The 14,661-nt window shown below is 45.6% G+C and overlaps 1 protein-coding gene across 1 annotated transcript in view; it reads left to right on the plus strand.

Annotated features, from left to right (window-relative positions):
- IL17RD (interleukin 17 receptor D) overlaps positions 1-14,408 on the plus strand; it is a 60,555-nt gene extending 46,147 nt beyond the window's left edge. The window contains exons 4-13 of the mRNA XM_060164012.1: positions 3,241-3,359; positions 3,873-3,993; positions 5,956-6,000; positions 6,086-6,237; positions 7,475-7,540; positions 8,418-8,472; positions 8,973-9,083; positions 9,872-10,056; positions 12,398-13,334; positions 14,296-14,408. Coding sequence (XP_060019995.1) covers positions 3,241-3,359; positions 3,873-3,993; positions 5,956-6,000; positions 6,086-6,237; positions 7,475-7,540; positions 8,418-8,472; positions 8,973-9,083; positions 9,872-10,056; positions 12,398-13,334; positions 14,296-14,408 — 1,904 coding nt within the window. The remainder of the gene's footprint in view (positions 1-3,240; positions 3,360-3,872; positions 3,994-5,955; positions 6,001-6,085; positions 6,238-7,474; positions 7,541-8,417; positions 8,473-8,972; positions 9,084-9,871; positions 10,057-12,397; positions 13,335-14,295) is intronic.
- The last annotated feature ends 253 nt before the right edge of the window (positions 14,409-14,661 follow it).

Here is a 14,661-nt window from a genome sequence, read left to right on the forward strand (position 1 = left end):
ACAAATATTGAGGGTGGAAATGTAAAATGGCACAACCACTTTGGAAAACGTTTTTGTATTTTCCTAAACTGTTAAACATGCATTACCACATGATCCAGCCATTTGACTACTATTTATCCAGGAGAAAGGAAAGCATATGTCCATACAAAGACTTGTACACAAACGTTCATAGCAGCTTTGTTTTTAATTGTCCAAACCTGGAAACAACGTGAATGTCCATCAGCACATGAACCGATACACAAACTGGTACATTCATACAGTGGAACACTACCCAGCAATGAAAAGGAATGGAATAGTGATATACCTAACAACATGGATGAATTTTAAAGTAATTTTTCTGAGTGAAATCAGCAAGACCAAAAAGTGCATGCTGAGTGATGACACATTCAATAAAATACAAACAAAGCTTTAATGGCAAAAAGCAGGTTGGTGATTGCCTGGGAACAGGGGTGGGAGGGCCTCTGTAGAGGCATGAGGAAGACTTGGGAGGTGATAGATAAGTTCATTATCTTGATTGTGATGACAGTTTCATGGGTTTACATATATGTCAAAGTGTATGAAATTGTTCTCTGTAATATGAAGTTAATTGTATGCCAACTATGCTGCAATAAACCTGTTAAGAGTAAAAAAAAAAAAAAAAAAGAAAAAGAATTAGAGACACACATGGTACATTTCTAAAGAGAGCTCTTAAAAAACAGTGGCTGTTTTTATCATCATCAGAACCTGGTCCTCAGGTCTGCTCCTTGGACGTTGCCACCGAATCTTAGAATTAAAAAAAAAAAATCTGGGGCTTCCCTGGTGGTGCAGTGGTTAGGCGTCCGCCTGCCGATGCAGGGGACACGGGTTCGTGCCCCAGTCCAGTAGGATCCCGCATGCTGTGGAGCGGCTTGGCCCGTGAGCCATGGCCGCTGAGCGTGTGCGTCCGGAGCCTGTGCTCCGCAAGCGGAGAGGCCACAGCACTGAGAGGCCCGCGTATCGCAAAAAAAAAAAACCAAAAAAAAAATCTGACCAAGGGAAAAGTAAAATGAATTCTGAATTTCTTAATCTGAATGAGATAAATCTCAGAGGAACCAGATTCAGTACAGAGACAGGGAGGATGGATCAGACCTGTGGGCCTGACTCACTAATCCACGTAAATACTGCTGGGTCTGAACCCAATGGGTTTTCCGAAAAGAACATTACCTTAACATTTAAAAAGAAAAATATCCTCTGTGGATAAGAGAGAAGTAGTCATTCCAACATAAAGCTAAATGGTTAAGGGGTTGGCCTGACACATTGCAGGCTCCCTCTTTAGAATGAAAGTAAGAGATGTGAGGAAAACAGAGATGTGGAACGGTGAAGGCAGAAAGATGTGCTTTTTCTGCATGATGGTTTGTGGGTGGGAATGGCTGGACAGGTTCTATCAGTTTCTATGAGGTTCTAACAAGGAGACTCCTTGGGAGACAGAAAAGCATATGGGTTAAGAGCACTCTGGGTTTGATCCCATCTCTGCCATTTGATGCCTCTGTGACCCTGGGCAAGTCATTTAGTGTCTATATACCTCGGTTTCCTCATCTATAAAGTGGGGACAATAATACCTTCCTCCTGTGGTTGTGAGGATTTTATGAGTTAAATGATGAGGAGTAGGTAAGTTCCTTTATGGGAAACTGCTGTATAAAATTGCTAAACATTATATAACTACAAGATGTTAACAGTATTGTGATACAGGTGTTACTATGATATAAGATTTACATTTACTGCCTCTACTTCCACTCCCATACTTGGTATAGTGGTTTTCTAGGCAGGTCTTTTAAAGATAAGAACTAGAATCATCCACTCCCACCCCAGCGGATGTGTTTTTATGTAATTGTGAGATGTACAGTCTTATAATCATATTAATCACCTGGCTTTTGTTAAACAGTTCTGGGGACATTGAATGAATCAAATCTTAGTATAAATAATAAGGATTTGTTCAAAAATCTTTGTGGGGAAGGGGGGATCTCAAAAGACAAGTTCCTGTGAGAGCTACTAAATAGTTGCTGGTCAAAAACCTTAGATCTTGTCAGCATGTGTGAATCTCAGACTCTGGATCAGCCAGCACTCAGCCCCGCAGGAAGCTTTGTACTTGAAATAATACAACATGGCAGGGTCCGTACTTGCACACTCTGTCCTCTGACCCCCTAAATGGCGAAGCTCTAATTGTAGCTCCTTTTGCCTTTCCCACCATAAAATATGTGCTCTTCATTAAATAATTACAGGATTGGAGAACCTATTCGAAAGAGAAAAAGATTTCCCTGGCCTTTGCCATTGATAATTTTCCCACCTGGTTAATTGCATCCTGTGTAATTATTCTTGCCCTGGGAGGGGAAGGGTTGAAAATGTCTCCTTGTCTAGTGTTCCGAAAGAATGCGAAATCGATATCTCACCAATTGAGGCCGGCTTCGGGGAGTTCCAGCTGCAGTTGGACCACTCCAGTCTCCATGGGATACGAAGCCCCAGTACCGGCTCTCGTGGCCATCAGAGCTTAATCCTTTTGAAAGCAGCTAGTTGGACGTGCAGCAGGGGAAGCTCAGGTGGCGGGAGGCTGGGCCGGTGCCTTTCAGCGGCGCTGTGGGCGTCTCGGGGCCTCTGAGGGCTGTATGAAGAGCACACACTGGGCAGCTCTTGGGTGTCGGCCTTTCAGGCATGATTAGAGCAAGAACCGCTTTGTAACTCACATAGGCATTCTCCTAAGCTATTTAATCTCAAGCCTAGGAACCCCTTGTGTGCAGACACACACTTTGTTGGGAATTTTCTCCGTTGCTCAGTGAAACATGCAAGCAAATATAGGACTAAAACGGAAAGTATTTGAAACATGGTTTGGGGGGAGTCCCTGGTCAGCATTGGGAATGATCATCAGCTGAATACACCCTGTTTAATGACCTAGAAATTATATATTCCACTGCAGACTTTTATGATCAATTGTGACTTGAGTCTAAATATATGAACCCTAATGTCATAGAGGCAATGGGCATTTGTGCACTGGCTGGCTGGCTGAGAGATTTATTAATTAGTAATGGTGGGAAAGAGCAAATCACCTGGCCTGTACCAGAGGAATGCAGGGTATTTATTTTTCCTTTCTGTACACTCAGATATTCCGGCTAGAGTTAGAATTCCTTTAACTCTGTTGTGTAGGTGGAGAGGATGGTAATCTTGGAGGGAGGAAAGTGCGTTCAGAGGTAATTAGGTCCACTTTTAATAAAAGCATTCTGCTTTGCTTAGGCATCGAATTCCTAAAAGGATTTCGGGTAATACTGGAGGAGCTGAAGTCAGAGGGAAGACAGTGCCAACAACTGATTCTAAAGGACCCGAAGCAGCTCAACAGTAGCTTCAAACGAGCTGTAAGTCACACGCGGGGAATGTGCTCCTGAAGACACACTATTGTTCTGGGGGCTGAATGGTCCATTGAAAGCCTGTGAAACTGGAGGAGAAGGGGCTGTGGGGTCCACCCCACCTGCCAAGGTGGGCGATCCTACTCTGCACTCCCAGAAACCCTCCAGCACCTCTTGGTGGTAAACAAACACACCTCTCAGGTTACACGCTGGAGCAGCAGTCCTGGAAGGTGGCTTTGAGCCCTCAGGAGTGGATGTAGGCTCCTCCCCACCAACTTTGTGCCACAGCTTCATTGCCGAAGAACAGACAGCGGTGCCCATCTTCCTTTTCAGTTAGGGGTCCAAACCTAAACTTGGTCCAGAAAGGAAACTTTCTGGACTTCCTCCTTCCCCCCCCGCAACACGTCCCCCAGCCCTAGAACTGTGTCTGTGTGACCGTCAGGGCAGACCGGAGCTCTCGCATGTAGGTGGAGGGGTGGGTGATTTCTCCGTGACATCACATGTATTTTTGTTCCCTTTTAGGGAGTGGAATCTCAGCCTTTCCTGAATATGAAATTTGAAACAGATTACTTTGTAAAGATTGTCCCTTTTCCTTCCATTAAAAATGAAAGCAATTATCACCCTTTCTTCTTCAGAACCCGCAGTGAGTATGGTCTTCCCTGCCTGTTTCCCGTGGGGAGACATTTCTCCGGCTTTTAATGACTTTTCGACAGAGATGTGTTCAAGAGCACATGAAATACTAGTATGAAACTAGCATGGGGAAGAGGAAAAAGCATTCAGAAAAGCAACTTTTAGAATTAAGATTTGGCCCAGGCAGTGTGCATCTAACCAGAGACACCCATTCCTGGCTTGTTCTGGAGTAGACATGGTGGTTGATTTTTTTGAAGGTGCTGTAAGGCAGCCATGTATTAAAATACTTTGATAAAAAAAAAACCCAGAATACAAAATATAAGTTGATTTCAAAGTAAAGGGTAGAGCATGAAATGATTCTATCGTGTACCTGTCATCAGGAGGGTGGCCTCTGTGAGTGATTGCCTGTCATTTTCAGGATTAGATTAAGAAAATTAAGCAGTATCCCTGAGGTTACCTCGTTCTAGAAAGTTTATTTATTTAACATCTATGTTAAATAAATGCTTTCCAAATATTAATGCTCTGTTGTAAATATTTTCCAAATATTAATGCAGTTTACCTCCATGACAACCCTCCAAAGAACTTAATCTTACCATCCCCACTTATTAGATGTGGAATCACACGTAGAGAGGTTAAAGGGCCTGTTGGGAGCTGGGATTTGAACCCCAAGGAGCCTGACTCTGGAGTACACACTCTCAAGCCAACCATGCTGGATTCCCTTCTCTGTCGGGCTCTCCCTTTCCATCTGTTCTGCACACAGTGTGGTGTGCCTTTCATCGGCCTGAATTGCTGATGAATTTGGTGCCCTGGCATTCTGGACCCCAGTGTTTCCCTCTTGCCTTCTTGGTCCGTCTTTCCAGGCCTTGGATGGTTGTCCAATCTGACACCCCCTCCTATGTGGCCTGCTTGCCGTCCTCATCCCTCTGTGATGTTTTTGTTTTCAACGCCAGCCTACATCCGTGCTTCCCTTTGCAGAATTCTTACTCTGGTTGTTTCCTTCTTTTCTTTTCTTTTTTTTTAAACTGTGGTTGTTTTCTATGCAGCAAAGTCATTTCATAACAGTTGATTTCATTTTCTTAATTAAAATAAGATTCCATAGGGCAGAGACCATGTACGTTGTACAGCATCTTTCGATGCCTTACACATAACAACCAGATAGAGGATTCAAAGAACGTGTTTATGGAAAGCTTGCTTAAATCAAAACTCGCCTACTTTAAGATTTAATTTTCCTCATTGGAATCAATGTCTATTTTGGGGTGAGGCAGGTGGCGCATTTATCACCATTTCAGTGCATTGTGACCTTGATGCTGCCTTTGATTTTCTTGGCATTGTAAGATCATTTTCCAGAGGGTTCTCCCTGGGTTAGCAACATGGCATATAGCGCCTCTCTTGTGTTTTTATCACATTTAAATCCTATTTCAAAGCTACTGCCTTTGCTGCCTGGTTTTCAGTACTGTTGCTACTACTTAGTAGATGCTTGGATGTCATTTTTAGATTCCATCAAAAAGATTCCATCAAAAGTTAGAGTGCTATAGCTAAGGTTAAAATAACCTCAAGATAAATTATCAGGATCACTCTAAAGTTCTCTTGTGCCTAAACAGTTTACAGTGGGGCAGGGAATGGCATTATTTCTGTCTACAGCTAAAACAGAGTCCCCATGGGGCAGAAGCATGAACATAGCTCTTGCTGTCTTTGGCTGTGGCCTTTAAGAAGCTTTTAAAATCTGGCTGACTTTAATATTGTTTCCATTTATGTGGCATAAAGTGAACTGCATTAATACTTTTATATTGTACAATTCAAATTTTCATAAGATACAACTGGGCTCTACTGAAAATCATTGTTGAGTTGATGCAGTTGATGCATTTTACATTCTTTCCAGCAATACCCAGTGCCATATATTTATATTGTATTGAATTGTTGGATGAGGAAAATGTCAAACTGTGCTAAAACTAAAAATACGCATCTTTCTTAATAGCCTGTGACCTGCTATTGCAGCCGGACAACCTGGCCTGTAAACCCTGTAAGTATAGCTGTCCTTGTCTGTCAAGTCTCTAGTGGTGTCGGGGCAGCCTCAGGACGCTCACTCTGGTCCTTCCTCCTCCCAGTCTGGAAGCCTCGGAACCTCAACATCACCCAGCACGGTTCAGACATGCAGGTGTCCTTCGACCATGCACCCCACGCCTTTGGCTTCCGTTTCTTCTATCTTCATTATAAGCTCAAGCATGAAGGACCCTTCAAGCGAAAGACCTGTAAACAGGTGAGCTGCTAGTTGTGCATAAAGGAATACTCTGTGTTTTAAAATGACCCCTGGGGCCCTGGAATTTGGATGGTTCAATGTGAACATTAGGCTTTGTGGATTCTGAGCAGTTGGTAGACACTCCAGAATGTTATCACTGGGTGCGTCTCAGGGCCATCCTGAGTCATCCCTCACTCCCTAGTTATCTCTACCGTAGCTGTCCCAGTGGAGATGTAGCAGATAAAGTATTACCAAGGAACTGAAACAATGAAGTAGTTGTGGTCTATTCTGTCTATTTAATTTTTAATATTTATTTATTTGGCTGTGCCAGGTCTTAGTTTTAGCATGCAGGATCTAGTTCCCTGACCAGGGATCGAACCCGGGCCCCCTGCACTGGGAGCATGGAGTCTTAGCCGCTGCACCATCAGGGAAGTCCCTGTTCTTCCATATTTTAAGCATGAATCAGGTGCTCACTGTGTGCCAGTTACCAAGCTTTGTGGTCATTGAATTCTTACAGCTCAATGGAACAAAGGCTGCTGTTATCCCCACTTTAGAGCTGGGGAACCTGTGGCCCAGGGAGGTCACCTGGACTGCTGCTGAAGGCCTCACAGTTAGTAAGTGAAAAAAAACACATCTAGGAGCCAAGCCACTAGCATGTCAGTGGCTAGTGATTTTACACAGAGGCCAAGGTGAAGTAGAAATTCAGTAACCAAGTTCTTAAACTAGAGGTGGTCGGGGGTGTGGGAAATGTTTCGTGGAAGTTCACGAGACTGCTAGATTATCCCATGAGAGCACCAAGAGAGGTTTTTGGTCATAGTGGCAGAAGTAGATGTGCTCCTTTGTGTCGAGTTCTGTCTTCCTGCTGGCTGTCACCTCTGTCACTGACCTTCCACTCAAGTTAAAATTATAGCAAATAAAATATGCACAAACATGGAAGTGTAGTTTCTTTCCCCATCCTTTTATTAAGTAAAAGGTATCCTAATTGGTTTCTTTGTCTTCAAATAAAAAATTGCTGCTCAGGGCACCACCAGCCAAGCATAGAATATGACAGGGGTCCCAGGCTCTCCTGGGCCTTTTATCAAAATGAAGTTCAGATACCCTGGCAGATAAGCACAGTTGCTTTCTGTTCCAACTGACATCTTCTGAAAACATGACTGAAACTGGTGGCAAGGCTCCTTCAGTTCTAGGACAGAAGAGAGGGGTCCCGATGACCTTTATCTAAGAAGAAAGTTTTAAAGTGTTATTTGTTTCTTTGCAGGAGCAAAATACAGAGACAACCAGCTGCCTCCTTCAAAATGTATCTCCTGGGGATTATATAATTGAGGTACGTACAACTCAAGAAAGCCCTATTATTTTTATTCTTTTTAAATTTTATTGAAGTATAGTTGATTTACAATATTGTGTTAATTTTTGTTGTACAGCAAAGTGACTCAGTTATAAATATATATATTCTTTTTTTTTTAATTAAAAAAATTTTTTTGGCTATGCTGCATGGCGTGTGGGATCTTAGTTCCCTGACCAGGGATTGAACCCATGCCCCCTGCAGTGGAAGCATGGAGCCCCAAACACTGGACCGCCAGGGAATTCCCTATATATTCTTACTTACTTATTTACTTATTTATTTATTTATTTACTTACTTACTTATTGGCTGAGTTGGGTCTTAGTTGCGGCACGTGGGATCTTTCATTGTGGCATGTGAGCGTCTCTCATGGGCTCCAGAGCGCAGGCTCCAAAGCTCGTGGGCCCTGTAGTTGCGGCACGCGGGCTCTCTAGTTGAGGTGTGCAGGCTCAGAAGTTGTGGGCTTAGTTGCCCCGCGGCATGTGGGATCTTAGTTCCCCGACCAGGGATTGAACTGTCATCCCCTGCCTTGGAAGATGGAGTCTTAACCACTGGACCACCAGGGAAGTCCCTATATTCTTTTTCATATTCTTTTCCATTACGGTTTATCACAGGATATTGAATGTAGTTCCCTGTGCTATATAGTAAGACCTTGTTGTTTATCCATCCTATATATATTAGTATTGGTTGGTATATATAGAGATGAATCTGACTCTTAATATCTAATCTCAGCTTGAAAATGATCACAGGCCGCAGCAGCTCTCCTCTCCCTCGCCCCACTGCCCACAGATGGAAGAATGAATGAAATCTGTTGAGATGCTATCACTTAAAAAAAGTAATACAGCATCCTCTGTTTTGCAGCTGGTGGATGACACTAATATGACAAGAAAAGTGATGCATTATGCCTTAAAACCAGGTAAGATTTTGTTTGTTTGTTGGAAATGCTGCCTCTGGACTACAGAGTGGACCAAGGTATTCGATGCTTTCTGTACTTCATGGTTTACAAAAAGAAAACACTTGAGCTCCTCACTCTTAAATGATGTTCCATCAAATCTGACTTTCCTTCCACCCTAATGTTGACGCCCAGAAGATAAAAGCCAGGGTGTTGTGTGTGTGTTGCTGGGACCAGATAAATAGTCAATTGTCCTCAGAAGAAAAGTGGTGGGAGGGGAGATTTCCCTAGGCAAATTCTCACTCAAAGGTATTTATTGTCTCAGCGGACTCTAACTACTGAATTGTCTTCTACAGTCTTTTAAAATGAATACTTTTATAATCACCAAATCGGTACTAGAGAAAAGTGGTCAAGGAGTCTTAGAACCTGTTATGTGGCTTATGTTTAAAAATGAAAAAAAATTGTTTCTCTTTGAACCTGTTATACTGCTTAAGTCTAAAAGCCTTCCCTTTGAAATTTCCCAGTGTATTCCCAATGGGCTGGGCCCATCAGAGCTGTTGCCATCACTGTGCCGCTGGTTGTCATATCGGCATTTGCGACGCTGTTCACGGTGATGTGCCGCAAGAAGCAGCAAGGTATATCTTTGTGTGGTGTGTTCTTCCTATATTGGCAGGTCTAGGGCCAACAGAGGGAGACTGGCAGCACTTGGTCCCTCCAGGCAGGCGACTGGGAAGCCACACAGCTCCTGTAATGAGTTCCCTGGCTGCTGTAGTTCCCAGAATTAAAAAATTTGACTTTTAACCTCAGGAGCCACTAAAAGGACAGGCATACTTCTCTTCTCAAACTCAGGATGGTAAATTCACGAGCATAAAGGAAGACTAAAGGTGTGAGTAAGGGAAGAGGTAGGGCTTTATCACTTATAGAAGTCTGACGTCGGGAAAGAAGCTTCTGGGGAACTTAGAAATATATCTTAATCTGAGTGGCGGTTACACAGGTGTATTCTTAGATAAAAGTTATTGAGATGTACTCTTAAGATTTATGGACTTTACCTTTGTAATTTGTACAAAAAAAAAAACCCTTCAATGAAAGTTTTTTTGTTTTAAAGAAGGTCACCTCTGCTGATGCTTAATGATGTAGTAGGTGCACTCAGTTGCAAGAGGGTGGGGTGGTGCTGCAGTGCTCTTGGCTTGCCTGAGGTCAGTTTCAGGTGAAGAACAAATTTTGTCCATTTTTGGCTCCACTGCAGAAACTAGCTGTCCCATTCCCAGAGGTGACCCAAGGGGCTGGTGGAATTAGGGAGCTGGGAGTGCTCTAGGTGACATGGTGACTGTTGTTTCTTGAAGACAGCATTAGGTCCCGAGTCGTAGGGAACAGGACAGAGCTTTGCTCGTGGGAGCCAACCCTATCTTCTTTTCCACTTTAGAAAATATATATTCACATTTAGATGAAGAGAGTTCTGAGTCCTCCACGTACATCACGGCACTTCCCAGGGAGAGGCTCCGGCCACGGCCCAAGGTCTTCCTCTGCTATTCCAGTAAAGATGGCCAGAATCACATGAACGTCGTCCAGTGTTTTGCCTACTTCCTCCAGGACTTCTGTGGCTGTGAGGTGAGGAATCTAAAGTCTTTTTTTCTGGGCGGGACATGTGCTAAATGCCTAGCTTCCAAACTAGGGTCAGCCTTGCACTCTTCTTTCAGCCTGGCCTACCCATCACCAGCACTAAATGTTTGCTGACACTTAGTTCTAACCCTGACATACTCCTGCTCAAAAGCCTTGAGTGGCACCCACCTGGCAGGAAGTGTTTTAAGCATTAAAAAGACCTCGGGGGAATGGGGGACAGGATGGTGGAGGAAATGGCAGCTGCCCTGGGAGCGTGCAATGGGGCCGGTGGGAGGAGGTCACTCAAGACATCCTGGAGAGCACTGGAGGGTCAAAGAGAGAATGGCAAGTAAAGAGGCGAGTTTAGACAGTTTTGGAGGGGGAGCTTGGCTAATAAGGGAAAACAATAATATGTTAAGTACTCAAATGGTTTCCTCTGGTTTCTTGCCTGTTCTCTTGAATTAAGCTGTTAATATGTAGCTTTTCTATAATGTCATAGTGTTCGTTTTAGAGTGAAGTTTGAAGCTCTCATGGAAGGCACACTGTTTCTTACAAATGCAAGAATTGTACAATAATTGTGTAATTGGAAGTTATTTGTGCTTTGAAACTGAGGACTGGTGGGTTTCTTAGACTCTCTCCACATGGTGAGGCTGTCCCCTAGTGTCAGTTAAGCATGTTTACAAGGCTGGCCGGGTTTCCTAATATATGAAGGTCTAGACGTTGGCAGATCAGCCTGTGTACTGAAAAACTGGTGCGGACCCGCAGGTGGCACACAGTCTTCAGATACTGACAACCCTTCTGCTCTGCTTTGTAAGTGACTAGCCTCGGGGGCGGGGGGAAGCCTTCCAGTTATGAGTGTAATAGAAAATTTGGAAACTAGAAAAGGATGACAAATTTCAAAATGGATGGTAATCTTAACCTGGAGAATAGAGGAACCACAGTTAAAACTGCTGTATTTCCTTCTAGTCTTTTTCTGCATAGATGAACTCGTACATATAGATGTGCATTTTGGATGCATTGGAATTATTTTTTTCTGTCTCTTCACTCAGTAACTTTTTACACTCTTAGCAGTTCTCTGTAAACAGCAGTTTTAAACAGACTCTTGATCCATATTAGTGATTCACCATAATTGAGTTTTTTCTAATTGTTAAACATCTCATTATTTCAATTTTGCCCCATTCCAGTGGTGGATACCCGGAAATGGAATTGCTGGGTCAGACAGGAACATTTTTAAAGTGCTTAGTATATATTCCCAGTTAGCTTTCAGAATGCGTAGTGTTAGTGGGAATTACGGAAAATGTAAGACAATTCAGGATTATTTTCAGCAGCTGGAGGGATGCTGGGGGCTTTCTTCCCTTGGTAACACTTTAGAGCAAAAGAGGAAGGCAAAGTCATCTCAGAGCCCCCTTCCACATAAGTGACTGTCATAGGCACTGAGAGTTAATTTCTGAACTACAGAAGGAAAGAGGCTGATATAATTGCCGAGACGTTTTCAGCAGAATCAGATGAAGATGGTCTGAGAAGGGGAAGCCCTCTGAGGGGCCATGCATACCTTGTGTTCTTTTCTTTGTCAGTGCCCCACCCCAGACTCCCTATGAGACCTCCCCTAGGGGTTAAAGGCCTCGTAGGGGTCTCGTAGGGATGTGGCCCTGTAGACTGCTGAGAAGTGGTGAGAGGTGCCGGTCACTCCAAGTGAGTGAACCAGACTGGCCATGTTACGGCAGCTCATCACCTTCCTCTCCATGCACTGATCACCTGGTAAACAGTAGGCTGACTCCAGGGCTGTGTGAGAGGCCAGGGAGGTCCTCTTTGTCAGTCACACTCTGTCATTGAGTCAGCCAGCAGCATGGGTGGGTGACTCTGGCATCCAGACCTGAACCCCATTTCCCAGCCCACTTTGAGATCCCTCACCCACACCCGTCTATCACCACCTTCCAGTTCTCTCTCCAGGATCTGCCCCCCATCCAGGCAGCCTCACTCATCAGATAGACCCACTCCCACTGCCTCTGTATTCCATGCTCCCTATCACACTCTAAGTCAGTTGAAGGCCCCACATGTAATATGTAACTTTGGTGGGTTGCTAGACGCTCTGTGCTTCTGTCTCTTTGTAGGGTGGGAGTGGTAAAGATCCCACATTATGCTAAAATGAGGGCATGATACAGAGGGCCTGTGTGTGACGGTCGCCCATGGAATGTTAGCTGTTCCTTGGAACTGGGCAACCCGAAGCCTGCATATAGCAGTGCTAGTAATGATTTGGGGCAGATGATGTGCCCTTCTTGTAACATTCCCATTCTTGTCACTCGACTCTCTAAGCTGTACAGGTGAGTGAGGTTCTCTGCTCCCTTTCCAGGTCGCTCTGGACTTGTGGGAAGACTTCAGCCTCTGCAGAGAAGGGCAGAGAGAATGGGTCATCCAGAAGATTCACGAGTCCCAGTTCATCATCGTGGTGTGTTCCAAAGGCATGAAATACTTCGTAGACAAGAAGAACTACAAGCACAAAGGAGGCGCCCGAGGCTCGGGGAAAGGGGAGCTCTTCCTGGTGGCGGTGTCTACCATCGCTGAGAAGCTCCGCCAAGCCAAGCAGAGCTCATCCACGGCGCTCAGCAAGTTCATCGCCGTCTACTTCGATTATTCCTGCGAGGGAGACGTTCCCGGTGTCCTGGACCTGAGCACCAAGTACAAACTCATGGACCACCTTCCCCAGCTCTGCTCCCACCTGCATTCCCAGGACCTCAGCCCCCAGGAGCCGGGGCTGCAGCCCGGACGCATTAGCAGGAGGAACTACTTCCGGAGCAAATCGGGCCGCTCCCTATACGTCGCCATTTGCAACATGCACCAGTTTATCGACGAGGAGCCTGACTGGTTTGAGAAGCAGTTTGTTCCCTTCCATCTCCCCCCACTCCGCTACCGGGAACCGGTTCTGAAGAAGTTTGACTCAGGCTTGGTTTTAAACGAAGTCCTGTGCAAGCCAGGGCCGGAGAGCGACTTCTGTCTCAAGGCCGAGGCCGCTGGCTCCGGGGCGCCGGCCGACCCGCACTCTGAGGGCTCGCAGTTCGCTCCGGACGAAGACGCGGAGGCTGGGCCCGTGCCGGGCGCCAGCGCGGTCTTGCGGCCCCTGCTGCACGAGGTGAAAGCTGCTGGCCCCTCGGACATGCCACGGGACTCGGGCATCTACGACTCGTCCGTGCCTTCGTCCGAATTGTCCCTGCCCCTGATGGAAGGGCTCTCCACGGACCAGACGGAGACGTCTTCGCTGACGGAGAGCCTGTCGTCCTCATCAGGCCTGGGTAAGGCGCGTGGAGCCGGGAGGGTCGGTGGGTCGGGTTCCTGATGCAGGCCACGGCCTTGCCCCATGAGTCCAAAATCCAGGAAAGCTTTTTGCTAATTTCGGTGCAAATTTATTCGGCAGCCCGATGGGAAGTAACAAAACTCCATGCGTAGTCTCTGCTGATCCCAGGTAATGGGAATGTTCACGTGTGTGAGCTGCAGAAATACTGTTGATAAATTATGGTGAGCTGCCTGGTACCATCTAATGTAATATACAGTATGTTCATTATGTCGCCTTTCTAAACTGTGAAAACATCTGAATGCCGAAACACACTGGGCCCGGGACTTCCCTGGTGGTCTAGTGGTTAAGACTTCACCTTCCAATGCAGGGGGTGCTGGTTAGATCTCTGGTCAGGGAGCTAAGATCCCACATGCCTCGTGGCCAAGAAAACCAAAACATAAAACAGAAGCAATATTGTAACAAATTCAATAAAGACTTAAAAAAAACCCACTGTAAAACCAAACCAAACACATTGGTCCCCAAGGGTGTCAGATGAGGGTCTGTGGACCTGTATCTTTGTTGGGACTTGTGATGTTCACCACCCTCCACCTTCCCAAGTCTTTAAAGCCACATGTATTGAACCTGGAGTTCACAGGGCACAGTATTCTCTCCATTCTAGCTCAGCGCAGGCTCCAGGTAGGAGGGCCTGCTTACCCAGGGAACCCTTACAGGATGCTGTCTGGAGCTACTCTTACTGTGCCTATGACTAGTTGGAGTCATGCACGCAAACCCTGGATCCTCAGCTAAGGGAACTAGAACCTGTTAGCAGGATGAGAATGCGCAGTCTTGAGCTGACTGGGATGCCTGCCTCACTTGTACAGCGTGAGTGGTTCAAACCCAGATCCAACTTCGTTCTGGCCTGAGTGTCCAGCCCACTGAAGTGCAATGACGTGTGGTTCTGCCCTCTCTTCTTTTCTTAGGTGAGGAGGACCCTCCCGCCCTTCCTTCCAAGCTCCTCGCCTCTGGGGCATGCAAAGCAGAACCTGGTTGCTGCAGCTACACTGGTGAACTCCACACGGTCGCTCCTTTGTAACAAAACGAAGGGTCTAAGCATTGCCACTTTAGCTGCCGCCTCTCTCTGGTTCCCCAGCTCGTCTCTCTGGGTATGTGGCCCACTTGGAGCTGAGGTCTCTTACAAGGATATTCAGAATGAAATCCTGGCCAGTACTTGCTGTCCTTGCCTCTCTTCTCTACCAGGTATATTGGCAGTCTCCAGTTTTCTGAAACCATGTGGAGCTCTGAAAGGCATGTCCATTATGTCTGACAGCAGCTTGCCATGTTGGGGC

This window comes from Lagenorhynchus albirostris, chromosome 10 (genome assembly GCF_949774975.1).
Source record: "Lagenorhynchus albirostris chromosome 10, mLagAlb1.1, whole genome shotgun sequence".
NCBI lineage: Eukaryota > Metazoa > Chordata > Mammalia > Artiodactyla > Delphinidae > Lagenorhynchus > Lagenorhynchus albirostris.